At 41.8% G+C, this 19,072-nt stretch overlaps 1 protein-coding gene across 1 annotated transcript in view; it reads right to left on the bottom strand.

Annotated features, from left to right (window-relative positions):
• Window positions 1–432: 432 nt before the first annotated feature.
• Window positions 433–19,072, bottom strand: part of nelfa (negative elongation factor complex member A) — a 45,816-nt gene continuing 27,176 nt past the window's right edge. The window contains exons 3-11 of the mRNA XM_070866924.1: window positions 17,449–17,610; window positions 16,139–16,228; window positions 15,747–15,874; window positions 14,620–14,689; window positions 12,302–12,390; window positions 11,533–11,644; window positions 9,467–9,771; window positions 3,434–3,533; window positions 433–1,383 (exon numbers count right to left, since the gene is read on the bottom strand). Coding sequence (XP_070723025.1) covers window positions 1,199–1,383; window positions 3,434–3,533; window positions 9,467–9,771; window positions 11,533–11,644; window positions 12,302–12,390; window positions 14,620–14,689; window positions 15,747–15,874; window positions 16,139–16,228; window positions 17,449–17,610 — 1,241 coding nt within the window. The 3' untranslated portion in view covers window positions 433–1,198. The remainder of the gene's footprint in view (window positions 1,384–3,433; window positions 3,534–9,466; window positions 9,772–11,532; window positions 11,645–12,301; window positions 12,391–14,619; window positions 14,690–15,746; window positions 15,875–16,138; window positions 16,229–17,448; window positions 17,611–19,072) is intronic.

The raw sequence follows: 19,072 nt of genomic DNA, 5'->3' as shown, positions 1-19,072 counted from the left end.
ATTCTCCGCCGCAGAGAGTTGTTGATGCCAGTCCATTGTATATATTCAAGAGGGAGTTAGATATGGCCCTTATGGTTAAGGGGATCAAGGGGTATGGAGAGAAAGCAGAAAAGAGGTACTGAGGGAATGATCAGCCATGATCTAGTGAATGGCGGTGCAGGCTCAAAGGGCCGAATGGCTTACTCCTGCACCTATTTTCTATGTTTCTATGTTACGGTGGTTGCAGCAAATAAGTTTGATCAAAATTTCAGTGCTGATGTCTGACAGCATGCAATATCAACAAATGCTTGTGACGAAGCATCGCACTTGAAGAGTTTGGAATATGTTGATTATGCATTCCACTACCACATAATAAAAAGTGAAGAACCAATAAAATGATAATATGACATCAGTTACAATGTAACTTTATTGTGCTCGATACTGTACATTCAGTAAAAGCACTGTCGTCCCTTAAGCATTGACAGTTCAACCAGCTGCCTAAACACAGGAAAACCAACTATTATGGCTGTGCATTATTTAAACTGCACTTAATTAGTTTCCATAGAAAATCTAATTATTTTACATCTTACACTGTACGAGAGCACGCAAGAGAAAGTAAAGAGCGAGAAACCTAGAATCTTTACAACTGTACAAAAAATAGAAAAATGTTGTTAAATCATGCTGCCTCCGCAACAAATACTTTACAAAACTGATAACGTGACTTCACGAAGGCACCAGAGACCAGGAAATCTCCAGGCTTTCCAATGCTCTCCAGTTCAAACCTCACCGCCAAAAGTGAACCAAATCTAAACTGCTAAATGATCGTCCCACAGTATTTCAGAAACGACAATGACAAACCAGCTCAAGGTCGTGGCCACATGGTCCTCCTTTCAGCCGTAACGAAGGTTCCACATGCTTTTCACAAATCGAAGAGTTTTCATGCTGGAGTTGTTGGTGTAGTTGGAGTCTGAACCATCATTTTAAAAAAAGACATAGACACCACAGGAGACAAAAAAAAAACACCAATTGCAAGAGATCACTTCTCTATTCGTCTTGTCCCACTCTCTGGTGGCCCTAAATTCTGCGTCACAATCTGTTAAATAGGTGTCCCCTGCAAACCGTTTTAGAACTGTCTGAAAATACAATCATTGAAGCTCAGGTCAGTGGTAATCAGAACTATGTTGGATTTGGTCCACGAATTCTTGGTCCTGGTGAACTCTCAGGACACATTTGTGATAGGCTTGTACTTCTTCAGTCTGGTCCATTGGCCTGTGGCATAGTTCATTTCAAAGACCGTGTCTACCAGCATCGTGGTGCTCCCAGTGCCATCTGCCTTTGGCAGAACTTCTGTATGTTCGCTCAGCTTGATTTGAATGATGTCACCCTGCTCTGGACACGGGTTTTCTGGAGTAATAAAAATGGCAGTCAGTTTTGCACAGAAAACAATCCCAAAGTAGAATATTAACAGCCAAGACAGTCAGATTGTAGGTTTTTCCAATTAGTGATTATATCACTATAGTTATTTTCCTTCCATATGAAACTAGAAATACATTCAACTGTCTGAATTCTTTCTCTGCCTTTCACAGCCAATTAAGTTTCATCCATCTTGTTTCAACTGGTCAGAAAAGCCTGGCCTGGTGATATCTCCATAGATATAGATACTGCCACTCCTTTGTCACTCATAAGGTGAAGTTATGGATGATACTGCTAGTTAATTTGCCTTTCCATTTGCATGCCAGCTAGGACTGTTGTAATCTAATATCTGAGAAAAGCCACTGTGTAAATGTTAGTTGAAACCCAGGATTCAAACTCAGGCCTCCTTGATTATTTAAAAAAAAATATTCGTTCACGGGATGTGGACGTTGCTGGCAAAGCCAGCATTTATTGCCCATCCCCAATTGCCCTCGAGAAGGTGGGGGTGAGCTGCCTTCTTGAACTGTTGTACTCCCAGTGCTGTTAGGGAGGGAGTTCTAGGATTTTGAACCAGCGACAATGAGATATTTCCAAGTCAGGATGGTGTGTGACTTGGAGGGGAACTTGCAGGTGATGTGCCTGCTGCCCTTGTCCTTCTAGGTGGTAGAGGTCGCGGGCTTGGGAGGTGCTGCCGAAGGAGCGTTGGCAAGTTGCTGCAGTGCATCTTATAGATGGTACATACTGGTTACCTGGCACTTCGATATCGTAGCTACTGGGGAATGTGGGGAAGGAGAGGAAAATGGGATACAAGCTTTTACTGAAGGTGGAAAGTACTCCCCCAATAATGGCTCACAGCTGGTTAAGGCAGTAGATAGTTTAGCCATACAGGTTAAGAATGCCCAGGTTCAATCCCCAGTCTGTGCCAAGTTAGCTGAGCTCTTCTGACAGAAAGGTACTACAAATGACCTCGGCACCCTAGTTTGGGAAGGGGAAAAGAAGCCATGGATCCTGTCCCCAATTACTATCCAGAAATCCTTGCCAGACTACACAGCATTCATCAGTGCACAAAGATACAATACAATGTGGTCGACAGATAACTCTCCACCTGCAGGGATTAAACGGTTTATTGGTACTCACTAGCTAGGATCATACACACAAAGATCTAAACCGGTGATACAAATTAGCCAGAACTTCCACAACTGATCATCTTTCAGCCACTCTTGCAGACCCTGGATGTGAACATAGGTTTGAGCTTGGCTGTTCTGCTCCCCATAGTGTAATAAATCCAAACCCAACATCTTACGGGTGGGGACGAGATTCTTTGTTGTGGTGATCAAACCAAGCACAAATGAAGAAAATTACAATCCTCCAGCGATAGTTATAACAGAACGATGTTCCCTTCTTGTGTAGAGCCGTAACCCCACTGCTATTCGCTTCTCTGTACCTATACCTCGCCTCCTGACCTCTTACAATCACCTGGACTTGTAAATCGGTGTCAGGCTGACCCTTGTACCTGAAGCCTTGAAATGTGATGTTGTTTTTCCAGCATAACAAGGTCAGGGAAGATAAGATTGATTGGTTATTGTCAGCTTGATGAGTTTAGTCTGGAGAGGGAGAAGGCTGATCAGCCACAAGTGACTTATCTCAACAGGCTAAATGCTTTGAGACAGGACACTTCCAGAGCTACAGTGACTAAGATAAGGCCAGTCGACCATGAGCAGTTTATTTCATTAAATTAATTTAGTAAGAATGCTTGAAGACATTACCAAGACCTACAGTCGTTAAGCTTAAGCACAGGTTGTTTCAGCATTTTAGTTTTAACCGTTTTAGTGCCTGGCTGCATAATTAAAATTATATGAACACCATATCTTCATGGGCTCTTACCCGAATCCTCCTGGACCTATTCATTCTTACAATAGTCAAATATCCTGCCAACTCTGAAGAATGGTAACTTGGGTGAGGCCCTTGGAACTGTATTGCAGCAGGAGTCATCACGTTCACACAAGAAGTGACACGGGTAGAAAAAGAAGTTACAACATACCTCTTGACCCTGCCATAAACCCAAGTATAAGGGCCTTCTCTGGTCGTGTAACCTTGTTTGCAGTCTTGAACATTTCTTGGGCTGCATACATTTGGTCTCTCTGTAACATGCAAACAAAACAAACATAGGTGAAAATAACTGGAAGGGACTAAAGCACAAACAAACAAACTAATCAGCAATAAGGAACATAGGAATTGGTAGACAAAAAAAAAAACAGACCACAGTCCATCTAAGTGGCCTACCATCCTGGCAGTTGCATGATTCAATGATAATGGAGTTGTCGACGAACCACAGCAATCAATCTCCATCAGATCTGGACATGACGAGGGAAACCCCAGCGGTGGAGGACTTTGAAAATCGTATGTCTAAAGTCACCTGTTGCTTCCAAGCATTCTACATTTAACATGTCTCAAATTATTTATATACTGCATCCCAAAATGTTATTTACTGAAAGAAATCTATCTAATTTGCATTTACATGAATCAATACCAACTACTTCCACTGTCTCCCTAGGGAGTCTGTTCCATAGATTGACCACTTCTCTGCAGGATCCAGCTGCTCCTGTCTGCATTTTGCTGCCCGAGCCCTGGGAAATCCATCCGGCAGCTGTTAAATTTAAATCATGCTCCCATCTGCACTGTAGGAGCCTGATTTAAATATGTTAATGAAGTGCCCTGCCTCTCCAAGATGGGACACACGCACTCCTCACAACCTGGCATCGTAAAAATGGCAGCAGGTGCATATGTGGCAAGTTCCCTGATATTTAATTTTGCATTAGCTTTGTATTATCTGAAAAACCTTACATTTTAGAAGCCATATTGGCTATCTTTCCTGATGCTATCCAGATGCTCCATCATCTTATCTTTAATAAGTTTCCATAACTTTACCCCCAATGGACATCAACCTCGCTGGTCTGTAGGTTCCTGGGTCACTTTTGCTACCATTTTTCAAAATAGAAGTGGCATCTGCTTTTCTTCAGTTTGCAGGAACTTCTGCGGTATTCAGTGATTTCTGGAAGCACTGTGCCAGAGTTCCTGAATTTCCTCACTTATTATCTTAACCAGCGGGGTGAGATAAGAATTTTAATTTAAAAAAAAAACACAGCAGGTTATGATGATCTTGAATGCACGACCCGAAAGGGTGGTGGAAGCAGATTCAATAGTAACTTTCCAAAGGGAATTGGATAAGTATTTGTAAAGTTAAAATCTGCAGGACTATGGAAAGAGTGGGATTAATTCGATAGTTCGTTCAAAGAGCTGGCACAAGAACAATGGGCTGAATGGACTCATTCTGTGCTGCTTGATTCTATGATTTCCTTAAAACCCTCGGTTAACTGGTCCTTGAGATTCATTCACCCTAAATTTGCACTGCTGTTCGGTAACCATGCTGGTAGCAATGTGAATAGTATCACAACTTACCTCTGCAACACCTTCCAGATCAAATAAGTAACCTGGGTTACCTCCGTAGTAAAAACTGAGGCAAAAACTTATTTAGCACTTTTGCTGCCCGTGTAGCATCAATTGTCATGCTCCCACCTAATCCCACTTTGTGCCCCTACTCTATCCCTCATTTTTCTTTTTTTTCTTCGTACCACAAAAAACAAATCCTTCATGCCTTTTGCCATATTCAATTCAAACTTTTTTTTTGTCATTCTGATGCCATTTTTGACACTCCGGTCATTGAATCAGTCTTCATTGTGTGCCCTTTTGCCTTCGTGGACTTGAATGCTTTTTATTTTTGTTCTTTGAGAGTTGCTTGGCAGTCCCACTCAACCAGGCAGAAGTGCCTTTAAGCTTTGGTACCTTTGCTTTACATGGGTACACACTGGGTCATTGCATTCAGAATCACCTCCTTGAAGGAACTCCACAGTTCCTCCACTCTCCCAGCCATATTCAAACCTTCCAAACACCCTCAGGCAAGACTTCTTGAGCACTTAAAGACAGTCCTCTAAAAATTTGGCAATTTTGTTTGGGTCTTAAGCAACCTCTCTAATTTTTGCGTCAACTCTGATCACATTATGATCACTTGTACTTAAAGCCTCACCCATCTTTGTGTTGGAAATTAAGGGAACCAAGGGATATGGGGACAATGCAGGAATGTGGAGTCAATTTAGATGATCAGCCATGATCTTATTGAATGGCAGAGCAGGCTTGAGGGGCCAATGGCCTACTCCTGCTCCTATTTTTTAATAGAAACATAGAAACATAGAAAATAGGTGCAGGAGTAGGCCATTCGGCCCTTCTAGCCTGCACCGCCATTCAATGAGTTCATGGCTGAACATTCAACTTCAGTACCCCATTCCTGCTTTCTCGCCATACCCCTTGATCCCCCTAGCAGTAAGGACCTCATCTAACTCCTTTTTGAATATATTTAGTGAATTGGCCTCAACAACTTTCTGTGGTAGAGAATTCCACAGGTTCACCACTCTCTGGGTGAAGAAGTTCCTCCGCATCTCGGTCCTAAATGGCTTACCCCTTATCCTTAGACTGTGACCCCTGGTTCTGGACTTCCCCAACATTGGGAACATTCTTCCTGCATCTAACCTGTCTAACCCCGTCAGAATTTTATATGTTTCTATGAGGTCCCCTCTCATTCTTCTGAACTCCAGTGAATACAAGCCCAGTTGATCCAGTCTTTCTTGATAGGTCAGTCCCACCATCCCGGGAATCAGTCTGGTGAACCTTCGCTGCACTCCCTCAATAGCAAGAATGTCCTTCCTCAGGTTAGGAGACCAAAACTGTGCACAATACTCCAGGTGTGGCCTCACCAAGGCCCTGTACAATTGTAGTAACACCTCCCTGCCCCTGTACTCAAATCCCCTTGCTATGAAGGCCAACATGCCATTTGCTTTCTTAACCGCCTGCTGCACCTGCATGCCAACCTTCAATGACTGATGTACCATGACACCCAGGTCTCTTTGCACCTCCCCTTTTCCTAATCTGTCACCATTCAGATAATAGTCTGTCTCTCTGTTTTTACCACCAAAGTGGATAACCTCACATTTATCCACATTATACTTCATCTGCCATGCATTTGCCCACTCACCTAACCTATCCAAGTCGCTCTGCAGCCTCACAGCATCCTCCTCGCAGCTCACACTGCCACCCAACTTAGTGTCATCCGCAAATTTGGAGATACTACATTTAATCCCCTCATCTAAATCATTAATGTACAGTGTAAACAGCTGGGGCCCCAGCACAGAACCTTGCGGTACCCCACTAGTCACTGCCTGCCATTCTGAAAAGTACCCATTTACTCCTACTCTTTGCTTCCTGTCTGACAACCAGTTCTCAATCCATGTCAGTACACTACCCCCAATCCCATGTGCTCTAACTTTGCACATCAATCTCTTGTGTGGGACCTTGTCGAACGCCTTCTGAAAGTCCAAATATACCACATCAACTGGTTCTCCCTTATCCACTCTACTGGAAACATCCTCAAAAAATTCCAGAAGATTTGTCAAGCATGATTTCCCTTTCACAAATCCATGCTGACTTGGACCTATCATGTCACCTCTTTCCAAATGCACTGCTATGACATCCTTAATAATTGATTCCATCATTTTACCCACTACCGATGTCAGGCTGACCGGTCTATAATTCCCTGTTTTCTCTCTCCCTCCTTTTTTAAAAAGTGGGGTTACATTGGCTACCCTCCACTCCATAGGAACTGATCCAGAGTCAATGGAATGTTGGAAAATGACTGTCAACGCATCCACTATTTCCAAGGCCACCTCCTTAAGTACTCTGGGATGCAGTCCATCAGGCCCTGGGGATTTATCGGCCTTCAATCCCATCAATTTCCCCAACACAATTTCCCGGCTAATAAGGATTTCCCTCAGTTCCTCCTCCTTACTAGACCCCCCGACCCCTTTTATAACCGGAAGGTTGTTCGTGTCCTCCTTCGTGAATACCGAACCAAAGTACTTGTTCAATTGGTCCGCCATTTCTTTGTTCCCAGTTATGACTTCCCCTGATTCTGACTGCAGGGGACCTACATTTGTCTTTACTAACCTTTTTCTCTTTACATACCTATAGAAACTTTTGCAATCCGTCTTAATGTTCCCTGCAAGCTTCTTCTCATACTCCATTTTCCCTGCCCTAATCAAACCCTTTGTCCTCCTCTGCTGAGTTCTAAATTTCTCCCAGTCCCCAGGTTCGCTGCTATTTCTGGCCAATTTGTATGCCACTTCCTTGGCTTTAATACTATCCCTGATTTCCCTTGATAGCCACGGTTGAGCCACCTTCCCTTTTTTATTTCTATGCCAGACAGGAATGTACAATTGTTGTAATTCATCCATATGGTCTCTAAATGTCTGCCATTGCCCATCCACTGTCAACCCCTTAAGTATCATTCGCCAATCCATCTCAGCCAATTCACGCCTCATACCTTCAAAGTTAGCCTTCTTTAAGTTCTGGACCATGGTCTCTGAATTAACTGTTTCATTCTCCATCCTAATGCAGAATTCCACCATATTATGGTCACTCTTCCCCAAGGGGCCTCGCACAACGAGATTGCTAATTAATTCTTTCTCATTACATAACACCCAGTCTAAGATGGCCTCCCCCCTAGTTGGTTCCTCGACATATTGGTCTAAAAAACCATCCCTTATGCACTCCAGAAAATCCTCCTCCACCGTATTGCTTCCAGTTTGGTTAGCCCAATCTATGTGCATATTAAAGTCACCCATTATAACTGCTGCACCTTTATTGCACGCACCCCTAATTTCCTGTTTGATGCCCTCCCCAACATCACTACTACTGTTTGGAAATTATAACAATAGTTAATTAACTCTCCCTCGCCCCACGTATCAAATGATTCTGTAAATGGGTAACACAAATTAAAAATAAAAACAGAAAATGCTGGAAACACTCAGGTCAGGCAGCATCTGTGGAGAAAGAAACAGAGATAACGTTTCAGGTCGATGAGCCTTCATCAGAAACATTAACTCTTTCTCTCCACAGATGCTGCCTGACCTGCTGAGTATTTCCAGCATTTTCTGTTTTTATTTCAGATTCTAGCATCTACATATTTTGCTTTTGTAACACAAATGAAACTCCAGTTTACAAAAAGAGTACAAGTCTTGCCATTTAAAACCAACTTTATAAAGTTATGAACCAAGTTGGATCGTAATACAGAACTAATTACTGGATAATTTTAAATGTGCATTAAAAAAACCCAAAGAATGTGACATTTATACACTATGTGCAAATATATAAGCCTCTTTACTTTTCGCCTCATGCCAAATGCCTTCAACTGCTGAGGTAATGGGGCTGGAGACTTGCTTCCTGTTGTGCCAATATCATATAGTAAGTGGTCACCAGGAGGGCCTCTGGCAAGAGAATGTGGATGACTGCCCCATCACCTTCTAACCACCCCCACATCCCTGTGCCCAAGCAGTTGGCTTCTGCTTGGTACCTCTCCACAGCAGCACAGATAAGACCATGAACTGACTGTATTGAGAAATCTTAGGTGCAAATCTACATTACACTATTCTGTGCAATGCCAACACACTATTCCATAGCATTCTCAGTATGAAAGGACGTTGTACCTGACATCCAACATTTAAATCTGATACCTATAGAATAAGGCTTCTAAGATTGAACAGCTTAGTTCCTCAAAAACAATCCCAATATTCTCAAGGTGGACCCAATGAAGTGGGCACAGCATGAAAAAAGTTCCAGCCCTACCATACACGGATTTATTTTCCAGAGGAAGTGGAGTAGTCCCTGAATTAGAGACAGTGAACAAAATACTTTTGACAACTTGGGGGAACACATTATTGTCTGGAACAAAATTTCCCACTAGTCCTTTGAAGAGATTTTCCCCATTACTTGTCACAACTCTCAGTGGCAAGTGTAGCCCTGCACAAATTATCCACCAGAAAGTCTAGACTGCATCTGACTGCAGGGAAGCATTAAAAAAGGACATATCACAGTTGTTTCTCCCTTTGGAATATCCTATCCTATGTAGGGACCAAGCTTTTAATTCATTCAGCATCCTGAAATGCCACGTACTGTACTTCCTACTTACTGTGAGCGAAAGACTCTTGCGAGGCTGTTGCTGCAGCGGCTGCGGTTGTGTCTGTTGTTGCTGTTGTTGCTGTTGGGTCTGCTGCTGAGGCTGTATCTGCTGCGTTGCGGGGGTGGTTTGTGCTGTTGTAGTGACAGGCGCAGTACCCGGGGCAGTGGTAGTTGAGGTAGATGATGTAGTCGAGCTGCTGTTATAAATTGGCGTTCTTTGTTTGAACTGGCCAGGTAGACCAGAGGTAGGTGCTGTTGCCTCTTCCGATAGTCTATTTGTCTGTAAAGCCTCCCGGACTGATCCAACTGTGTTGGCTGCACGATTGCCACGGGTTTGGGGGAAAAGGGGAAAAAAACCTTAGGTATAACACAAGGCTGCCATCTCCAACAACTTCACAATTATGTGCTACTAGCAGTTTATAAGCAAATTGCTTTTTTTTCATATTCTGTTAGTTGTTGAAAGGAATTGGTATCCAACAATAAGACATACCATTGTGCATGTTTTAAAGTCATATAAGCTGTAGACGGAAAATTTTATTTCATACATCATAACCTTTATATTCTATTCGCCCCCCATGTATCCCCCTCCCTCCTAAAGCTGCAGGCTTTTGCATAAATTTTCCAGAAACAGGCCAGTCGGTTCAACTGGTCTATACCGGTATATATGCTCCACACGAGCCTTCTCCCATCTCACCCGATCAGCATAACTTTCTATTCCTTTCTCCTTTATGTACTAATCTAGCTTCCCCTTAAAATGCATCTATACTAACATGCCTCAACTACTCCTTGTGATGGCAAGTTCCACATTCTCCTCATTCTCTGAGTAAAGAAGTTTCTCCTGAATTCCTTATTGGATTTATTAGTGACTACCTTATATTTATGACCATTAGTTTTGGACTCTCCCACATGTGGAAACATTCTTGACCCTATTGTCCCACTGGTGGATGATAAAATTTCCCTCAATTTTTTCCCCCACTTCTAAAAGGGAAATGTCTGTCAGTAATCCACAGCAACACAGCTGAAATTAACTACAGTGGCATAGAGATGGAACCTGCATTCTCCGATTGCTATGAGGCATACATTACATTTAGCTTAATGCAGCTAATCCAAAGTAACAAGTTATAAGCCAGGTGTAACTCAACATTTGAACATCTTTATTAAGATGTCCTTACTATTATGTGGAGAGCGATATGAACACAATAAAATAGAGATAGAAAGCATAGTTTAAAAATTATTAAAAGCTGTGGGAAGTGGTTGTTCTTAAAATACACTGCAAGTGACATGCACTACATTACAAAGTTTTCTGCCGTTTACTTGTTCACATACTGCAACAACATACTGCATACAGAAAATGTTTTAAAATATTAATTCTCAGGATGTGGGCGTCGCTGGCAAGGTCTGAATTTATTGCCCATTCCTAGATGTCCTGGATACAACCAAGTGGCTTCATAGTCCACTTGAGGGCAGTTAAGGGTCCCATGTTAGTGTGGGACTGGAGTTGCACATTGGCCAGACCGGGTAAGGACGGCAGGTTTTCTTCCTAAATTACATTAGTTTTGTGACAATTCGACAGCTTCACGGTCACTGAGTTTTAATTTCAAAAAAAAAATTACAGATAAAAAAAAAAATGGATTCAAATTCTCAAACTGCTATGATGGACTTTAAATTCACTTTCTGGATTATTAGTTCAGATCTCTTGATTACTAGTTCAATAACATTGCTGTGTATTAACAGTTCTTTTAAAGCAGCCTGTGTTCCAGCTTTTGTTTTCAGTACAAGACGACATTTAATAATCCACAAAATATGCACAGCAATGCACTTTGGAGAAAGGACTGCTCAGGGGAAAAAATTCCATCACTAGAATCAATTTTACATTACCAATAAAATTGGACATCCACTAAATGTATACCAGAGAACACGTGGTCGCAATCACAGTCTGCTGCCTCAACCATTCCAATGCATTCCTTCTGTTAGTTTTGAAACAAACCATTTTTTTTCTGGAAGTTTATGATGCATCCCTCTAGTTCAAAAATAAAATCAAAGATCACCACTTCCTTCAAGTCAGTTGGCATTTACCTTGTGGAGTTTCTGAGCTGGGAATGTAGGAAGATGATGGCACCATACTTGGCGTAGCAGGCAAGTAACTAGTAGACGGTAGTGCATTATCATTATTCAAAGCACCAAGTTTCTGAAGAGAACACAGAAGGAATATGTAAGTAATACAATGGCAGCCTTTAAGGAGCACAAGCATTTATGAAGCCGATTAAGCATTAGAACCCACATTATACGGTTGATTAAGAATTTCTATGTTACTGCATGTAGACAGTTTTTGGCAGCAGGGCCATAGCTACAAATTAAATAGCAAGACAGGTCCCCAAGGAACCTTCTAATTCTTCAACTTTCTCGCCTTTTTAATTCAGCAATTAACTAGATGCTATCTCTATCTCCACAGCACAAAGATAGACTAACATTTAAACAGTGTCATAAACATTTTACAATAAACAAACTGTCCAAAATATTATAACCCCTCTCTTACCCCCACAAAATTGCTGCTCAAATCCTCCGACCGACTGAAGCACTTTTAAAAGTAACATACTTCATCAATATAAAAATGAGAAATACAGTAAGTTCTAAAGTTAGAGGGAGTAATCGTGATTTCCTCACAGCTGGTGCCTGCTAAACAGTTCTGTACAGCATTAAGGAGCTATGAAACTATATCCTCAAATCAGAAACCGCTAATTGATTTTTCATAAATTATTCTCGAAAGTCAATCAATTCATTTCATCTTCACTAAAAACATCACAAGTCAGAATGGTATTTGAACTCCAGTTCTAGACCAACCTACCTGTGTAGAGACCAGACCAACAGCGTAATCTGGTGTGACACTATCGACAACCGTTTCTTCTTTGGCAGGTTTTTCTGCAACTTCTGCATCTAAATTTAAAAATAAATATTTGGTGACCATACGGAGTTAGATTTCACTGGTGGAGCAATACAAAAAAAGGCACAGCTTATGAAAATAATGGGCCTACTTTTAAAGGTTCAAATAAACAAGGACAGCTACTGAAATGATATACACTTTACATACTGGGATCAGACAAGTGAGAAAGTTACCCATGGTCAGAAAACATTTAAAAAGGAAGTTAACCCATGCACATCAGCAGAATCTCATTGACTGATCTAAGCAGCAGACAAGAACATAATAGGAACAGGAGTCGGCCATTCGGCCCCTTGAACCTGCTCCACCATTTAATAAGATCATAGCTGATCTTCGACCTCAACTCCACTTTCCTGCACTATTCCCATATCCCTTAATATCCAAGGTTATTCTTGGGTCCCAAATGACGCACATTTTCCTACATTACGTACAAGGGATTTTTGTTGCGACAGGGCGGGAGGAGGAATAGAGAGAGAGTTTCTTGCTCATTAAGATAATGGATATCTGTGCTAATAAACAGAATTTTCTTTCACTTTGATACTTCGACTAATCATCAACATGAGGTAGCATGGGCAAATGCAGAGTAGAGCCTCCCTTACTAGGTCACGATTACAAATAGAATTTCAGAATGCACTGCTACTGCACTCGTAAATATTTCATTTTCCATACCAGTTTTTCTTAGTGCGAGATTGGTTATTTCAATGTAAATTTGTGCCAGAAATATGAACCCATGCCACCAAAGTACTTTGTTGAGATGCACAAAGTATTTCATAAAGGAACTCTACAGGCAGCAGAGAGGCGTTGGGGTTAGATTTTAGCCTATACTCCAGAGGCAAAAGGTTAGTTTGCCAAACCACTACATCACTACTGATGTTAGTTTTTAAATGTGCTATCCTCCTACCTAGTAAGAACTTGTATGTATATAGCTCCTCATCACATCACTCAGCATGTCCCAAAGTGCTTCACATACAAGGAACTTGGAATGTGCTTTAAACACTCTTGCCAGAAACATCACAAGTAAAATGTTGACTGTCAGGGGAAACTCTAATGGTTATTTTCATCACAGTCTTGGAAGATTAATGCCAACCTACCATCGATTTCAGTTACACCATCCAGCTACAGAATTAGTAAATCGTATAGCATGCTTTGACAGAGGGATCCCAGATTATTTCTGGCAGAAGGAAAATCCATAAACCCAGGACTACAACAGTTTTAGAAAATGAAGCATTACCAACATTTCCAAATACTTTAGACAGAATTGAAGTATATTGCACATCTAATTAAATTCAAATTACAGAAAGTCATATAGAATGATTATATGGCTATGCAATACTTCCTCTTCCTCTATGGAGTTGAATTGCGAGACTCAATATCAATAACAAAAGGCAGCACATATACAATGAGCATAATTTAAAATAAATACCCCAATTTCACAGTGAGGAGACAGGGCAAAGGCTGGAAAAGAGAGGCAATCACAAAACAAAAGTTGGGAGAAGATTAGGGGAGGGGGTCTGAAAGCATGGTAGAAGAGGCAGCTGAGAATGTGTTTGAAAGTGGCAAGACACATAGCAAAGCAGAGGGGTTTAGGGGGAGAGTTAGAGTCTAAAGATCCTGCCACTGGCCTGGGAGTAGGGAACAGTGGGAGCAAACGAGGGAAAGGGATAAATACACACAGGGTGGAGTCAGAGTAGAAGAGGGTGCAAGCTAACATTCAGTTCTAGTAGAAATTGCAGAGGCCATGGAATGATTTATAATCGTTGACTAGGATTATCAAATCAACGTACTGGGGTACAGGAAGCCAGTGAAGGATGGCAAGGACAGAGTTGATAAGTGAGTAGCACTTAGTACGAGAGACAATGTGAATGATGGACTGGATGTGGGCCTAAAGCACAGCGTTATAATCCCTGGAAGTACTACAGACCATTGAACATTTTCTTTAAAAAAAAAAAATTGTGTGTTATTTTCCTGGACTAGGAGGACAGAATGATTTATTCTGTGAATCCTCTTCATGGATATCATCATTTGCATCTCCTGGTTGACCTATTGGCAGGTACTCAATTCCATACCCCAGACAATCTGGACAAGACTTGAAACAGCGAGGGAAAATAGAGCACCAATGTCAGTCGAGACTGGAAGACAAACTTTAGGTTCCCACTCAAAACTCTTGCACAACTCAGTCACAGCATGCCATTAATTATTTTGCAGCAAAGTCAGATTTTACTAACCTAGTGTCTTCCTTCTCCTTTTAGCTTCCCGCCCAGCACCTACCATATCCAGCTCCGATATGTCCAGCAACTAGAACAGAAAGCCAGGTTAATTTTGCAGCAATGTTTGAGAGTCTGGCCCTGACATTTTATCCCAAATCACACATCAAAACTTCAACATTTCCAAATTCAGAAATCACTTTCTACATCATTCAAGTGATAGAATTACTCAAGTTTCTTGCAAGCGCTGAAACCAACCAGAGTAACAAATGAGGGGCATCTCTCTTTTACTCATAACCCAATTTATGCACGATTGCAATTCAACAGATTGATGGTAATAGGCTATCATGTATTTAAACAAAGATTTATTCATTAAGAGTTCTCCGGCTGTTGTTCAATGTCACAACAGTCTTAGGAAAAAAGTTTTCTCGTTGGTTGAAGGATTACAATTGGTACGTGCAGGTTCAACAAATGAAGAATGCAACTTCAAATAGCTGTGCCACTTTGTAGACCATGACCGTCTTATACATAGACAGATTAATGCAGGTGGGGTTGGCATTGAAATACTTCGCAGTTTGAAGTGAGTGCTGTACTTTGTAGTAAGGACACTTAAAAAAAAATTAAGATTTTACCTACACGCAAAAGCCTTCATAAAATTCATAACCTCACCCTCAAAATAAATAGGCCCAGATTGCAATTACAAAAGGAATGTTTTGTCATATTTGGTAGCTGTAGGGAGGGGTTAAAAGCACCCAATTCATCTAAAAAAGTAATTTGTTACGCACCGTTCTTTCCTTTAATAATAATGGTAAAGCCCCTAAAACCATTTAAAGCCAGTTCAAAACAACGAGAGAAAAAAAATCTGCTTACTGAAAATTATTACATATTCTGTTTTGAAGATACTGATTTTTCAATTAGAAATTACAACTTGTGATTATTCCTGTAAGTATGGCAACGTCAGTTGTTCAAAATGAATTGTTCCAAGAAAAAGTAAACCATTACATGGAAGGGTCCACATGGTTGACTTAAGCTGAATATAGTCATAGAGGTCATTGCTGCAAAACACCAAATTACATCTCAAACCCATTAACAGAGACTTAAAAAACTCTTAACACACACACACAAACTCTGCAACCAACTGAACTCACCTTTACGCCTCTCTCCTTGCGCATCGGCGTCCGAACAGCCATTGGCGTTCTGTTTGTTGACGGACTGAACACACTGGGAGTAGTGGGACTCCGGAACGGAGCTTGCTTTGGAATCCCTTTGAGGGGAGCTGCATAGCCAAATAGTTGTTATAAATACATGAAGCCATAAGTTCATCTTTAGAAAAAAAAACAGCCTTTTTAGCTTAGCTATTAAGTGCAAAACAAAGTATATTTTCCAAAGGTGAAATGTTCAAACAAATACTCTACCTAAGGTAATTAGCATCAAGTGTTTTACATTTTCCATCTACCTTTCTGTCATGTCACATTACAGCATTGAAGATATTTGTTTATTTAGACAACTGAATTGTATTCCAGTAACTAATAGTACATACTAGTGGTATCGAGTTTCTTAACCAAACCTCTCCCTTTGGCTAGAAAAGGCACTCCGGAGGTCTTTTTGAGCTGCTGTGCAGTTTCTGTTGCTGAAAGACAGGAAAATATATTTATTGGAAATCATCTCTAAGGAAGAGATAGAGATACATTTTAGCCAGGATAAGGGGAAATTGAAAAAACCATGAAAAATTAATCAGATCACAAAAGGAATCTGAGGTTGTTTATCGCTTAAATAATTTAATGCATCAGAGACAGAAACAACACTCTACTAAACCAATAACTTTAGACTGAGGAAAAATGCAAAAATACTTTCTGTAAACAGTGAAAACAAGGAGCCACTCTGTCCCTGGCACATTCTTGTTGTAAGTCATTGCAACAGCATTTTCCATGCAATTATTATTTTTGTTCCAAAAAAGCAAATTAGTTCCCCAATTTTATTCCCTTTTCTTCCTTCTCCTCCTGATGATGCCAATTCTTACTGGGGTACAGTGCAGTGGGTGCAAGCAGCCCATCAGGACTGCCCAAGTGGCAGTTCTCCATTTTGTTTATTTGTTCTTGGGATGTGGGTGATGCCAGCTAGGCCGCATTTGATGCCCAGCTCCAGTTGCCCTGAAGGCAGTAAATGATCAACCATACAGTGAGGGGCTGGAACCATGTAGATTGCAACAGGTTCCCTTTTATGGAGGACATTAGCAAACCATTCTGGATTTTACTAAAATCTAGCAGCTTTTCGTGGTCATTCTTTCTCGTGCTAGCCTACAAATGACCAGATTTACTGAATTCAATTTCACAACTTGCCAGGGTGAACCACAAATTCTAGGTTGCTAGTCCAGTACCACAACCACTAAACTACTGTGGCCACTGTGAGCCATAGACTGTAGGAGTTTACACATTATTCAATGATGGAGGGCATTACACCCAAGCAGCATCTTCCTCACTCAACTGCCACACATGCCCATTTTCAAAGGTCGCTGCACAGCAATTAGCAACAGGTACCCGAGCTGATCTTACCCTACCACTAGCTCAGCAGCAGGGATAAATCTTGGATCGTCTGGTCTGCATAGCCTAGTGCTGAACTGGGCAGTGTATTTAGCCACTAGGCCATTAGGAGAGTGTAGTTTGTCTGTTTAACCAAAAATATTCTTACAACCTTGCCCCTCTTTATTTTACCACTATAGCACTAGTATTTTATCTTTTTTTCTGTTCCTCCCTGTTTTTGCTGACAGGAGGACAGCTTATACACAGAGTTGGTAAACTGGATTGATTATTCAGAAATATTCTAGTTACTTATTGCCGTAGAGTCACTTACATTTTTGTAACAGTTCTGCTCTAAGTGTGGCACTTTTGGGTTTTCGTTTAAGCTGGAAATGCTTAACTGGGGGCGTGAGTGGTCCCACGAGGGTTGTCAGGGCATTTTTATTCAAGTACTGGCACTCCAAAGGCAACATAGCAGAGGCTTCACATTCATTAACTGTTTAGAAACAGAATACATGTTAAAAAAAAAAAGACGAGACCCAATGATCGTCAAAAACAACATTCTTTGAATTAAAATCATAGAAACTTACAGCACGGAGGAGGCCATTTGGCCCTCTTTGAAAGAGCAGTCGTGCTAAGTCCCACATTCCGCTTTGTGAGACCCTGTAAGTTCCCCATCCTTCAGTATCTGTTCAACTCGCTTTTAAAATTATTTACGGAATTAGCTTCCACCACCTTTTCAGGCAGAGCATTCCAGATTCCGACAACTCAGTGACAACATTTCTCCTCATCTCCCTCTAGATCTTTTGCCAATCATTTTGAATCTATGACCTCTCGTTATTGACCCACTCGCCAGAGGGGATAATCTTTCCATATCTACTCTATCAAAACATATCATCTTGAAAACTCTTAGGTCACCCCTTAACCTTCTCTCTACTTTACTCCCTAAAATCATTTTAAACAGTCAATGATAAAACAGATCAATGTGACACAACTGTAGGGTCAAACCAGTAACCAATGGTACAAGTTCGAATTTGGCAGCTGAGATCAGTGCAATACATCAGGTACCAATCTTCCTATGTTTAGCAGAGGTGTTCAAAATTATATGCGGTTTTGATAGAGTAGATAGGGAGAAAGTGTTTCTGCTGGCAGGAGGGTCGGTAACCAGAAGATAATTGGCAAAAAAAATTCAGGGAGGTGGAAACGGAGGTTTTTTTTTAAATGCAGCAATTTCTTACCATCTGGAATGCACTGCTTGAAAAGGGTGGAAAAAGATTCAATAGTAACTTCCAAAAGGGAATGTGAAAAGGAGAAATTTTGATCTATGAGTACTGTGGTATCATTGCGCACCGCCAACCTGTGAGAAAACAGTATTGGCAGGCGGGGGTATAAGTAGAAGAGCCAGACCACTTTCCACTGCAGTGCCCCCCTGACCTGCGAGAAAACATCCTCGGCAGGCAGGGGTATAAGTAAGTGCAAGCTGACAAAGGAGTGTGAACACTTCTACAAGGGCGACTGGACTGACGCCACTGGAGTCCAGGCAGCCCATTGGAGCGACGTCCGGGCCCAGCAGGGGGCAGAGATCCGGGCAAATTGGAGCGACGTCCGGGCCAGGGGGGGGCCGCCAAGGTCCAGGCCCAGCATAGGGGCGGAGTTAGATGCCGGGGGTGGGCGGGCGTTCGATGCCCAGCGGGGGGGGAGGGGGGGGGGAAAGAGACAGGGGATGGCGTTCAAGCCCAGTGCGGGAGTGGGGCAGCATTTAACAGCGGCGGGACCGTGGCCCAGGAGATAACATCAGAGGAGTTGCGACTCAGGAGCGGCACAGCATTAAACAAAAGAGGGGTCGTGGACCAGCATTTAACTGCGGCGGGACCGTGGCTCAGGAGCAGCACAGCTGGGGCCCAGGACATAACAGAGCTTGGACTCCAGTCGTTTTGGTCATTCCTCGCCACTGGACC

Source organism: Pristiophorus japonicus, chromosome 2, assembly GCF_044704955.1.
Source record: "Pristiophorus japonicus isolate sPriJap1 chromosome 2, sPriJap1.hap1, whole genome shotgun sequence".
NCBI classification, from domain to species: Eukaryota; Metazoa; Chordata; class Chondrichthyes; family Pristiophoridae; genus Pristiophorus; species Pristiophorus japonicus.
Note: the sequence above shows the minus strand (reverse complement) of the source record. Positions and strands in the feature narration are given on the sequence as shown.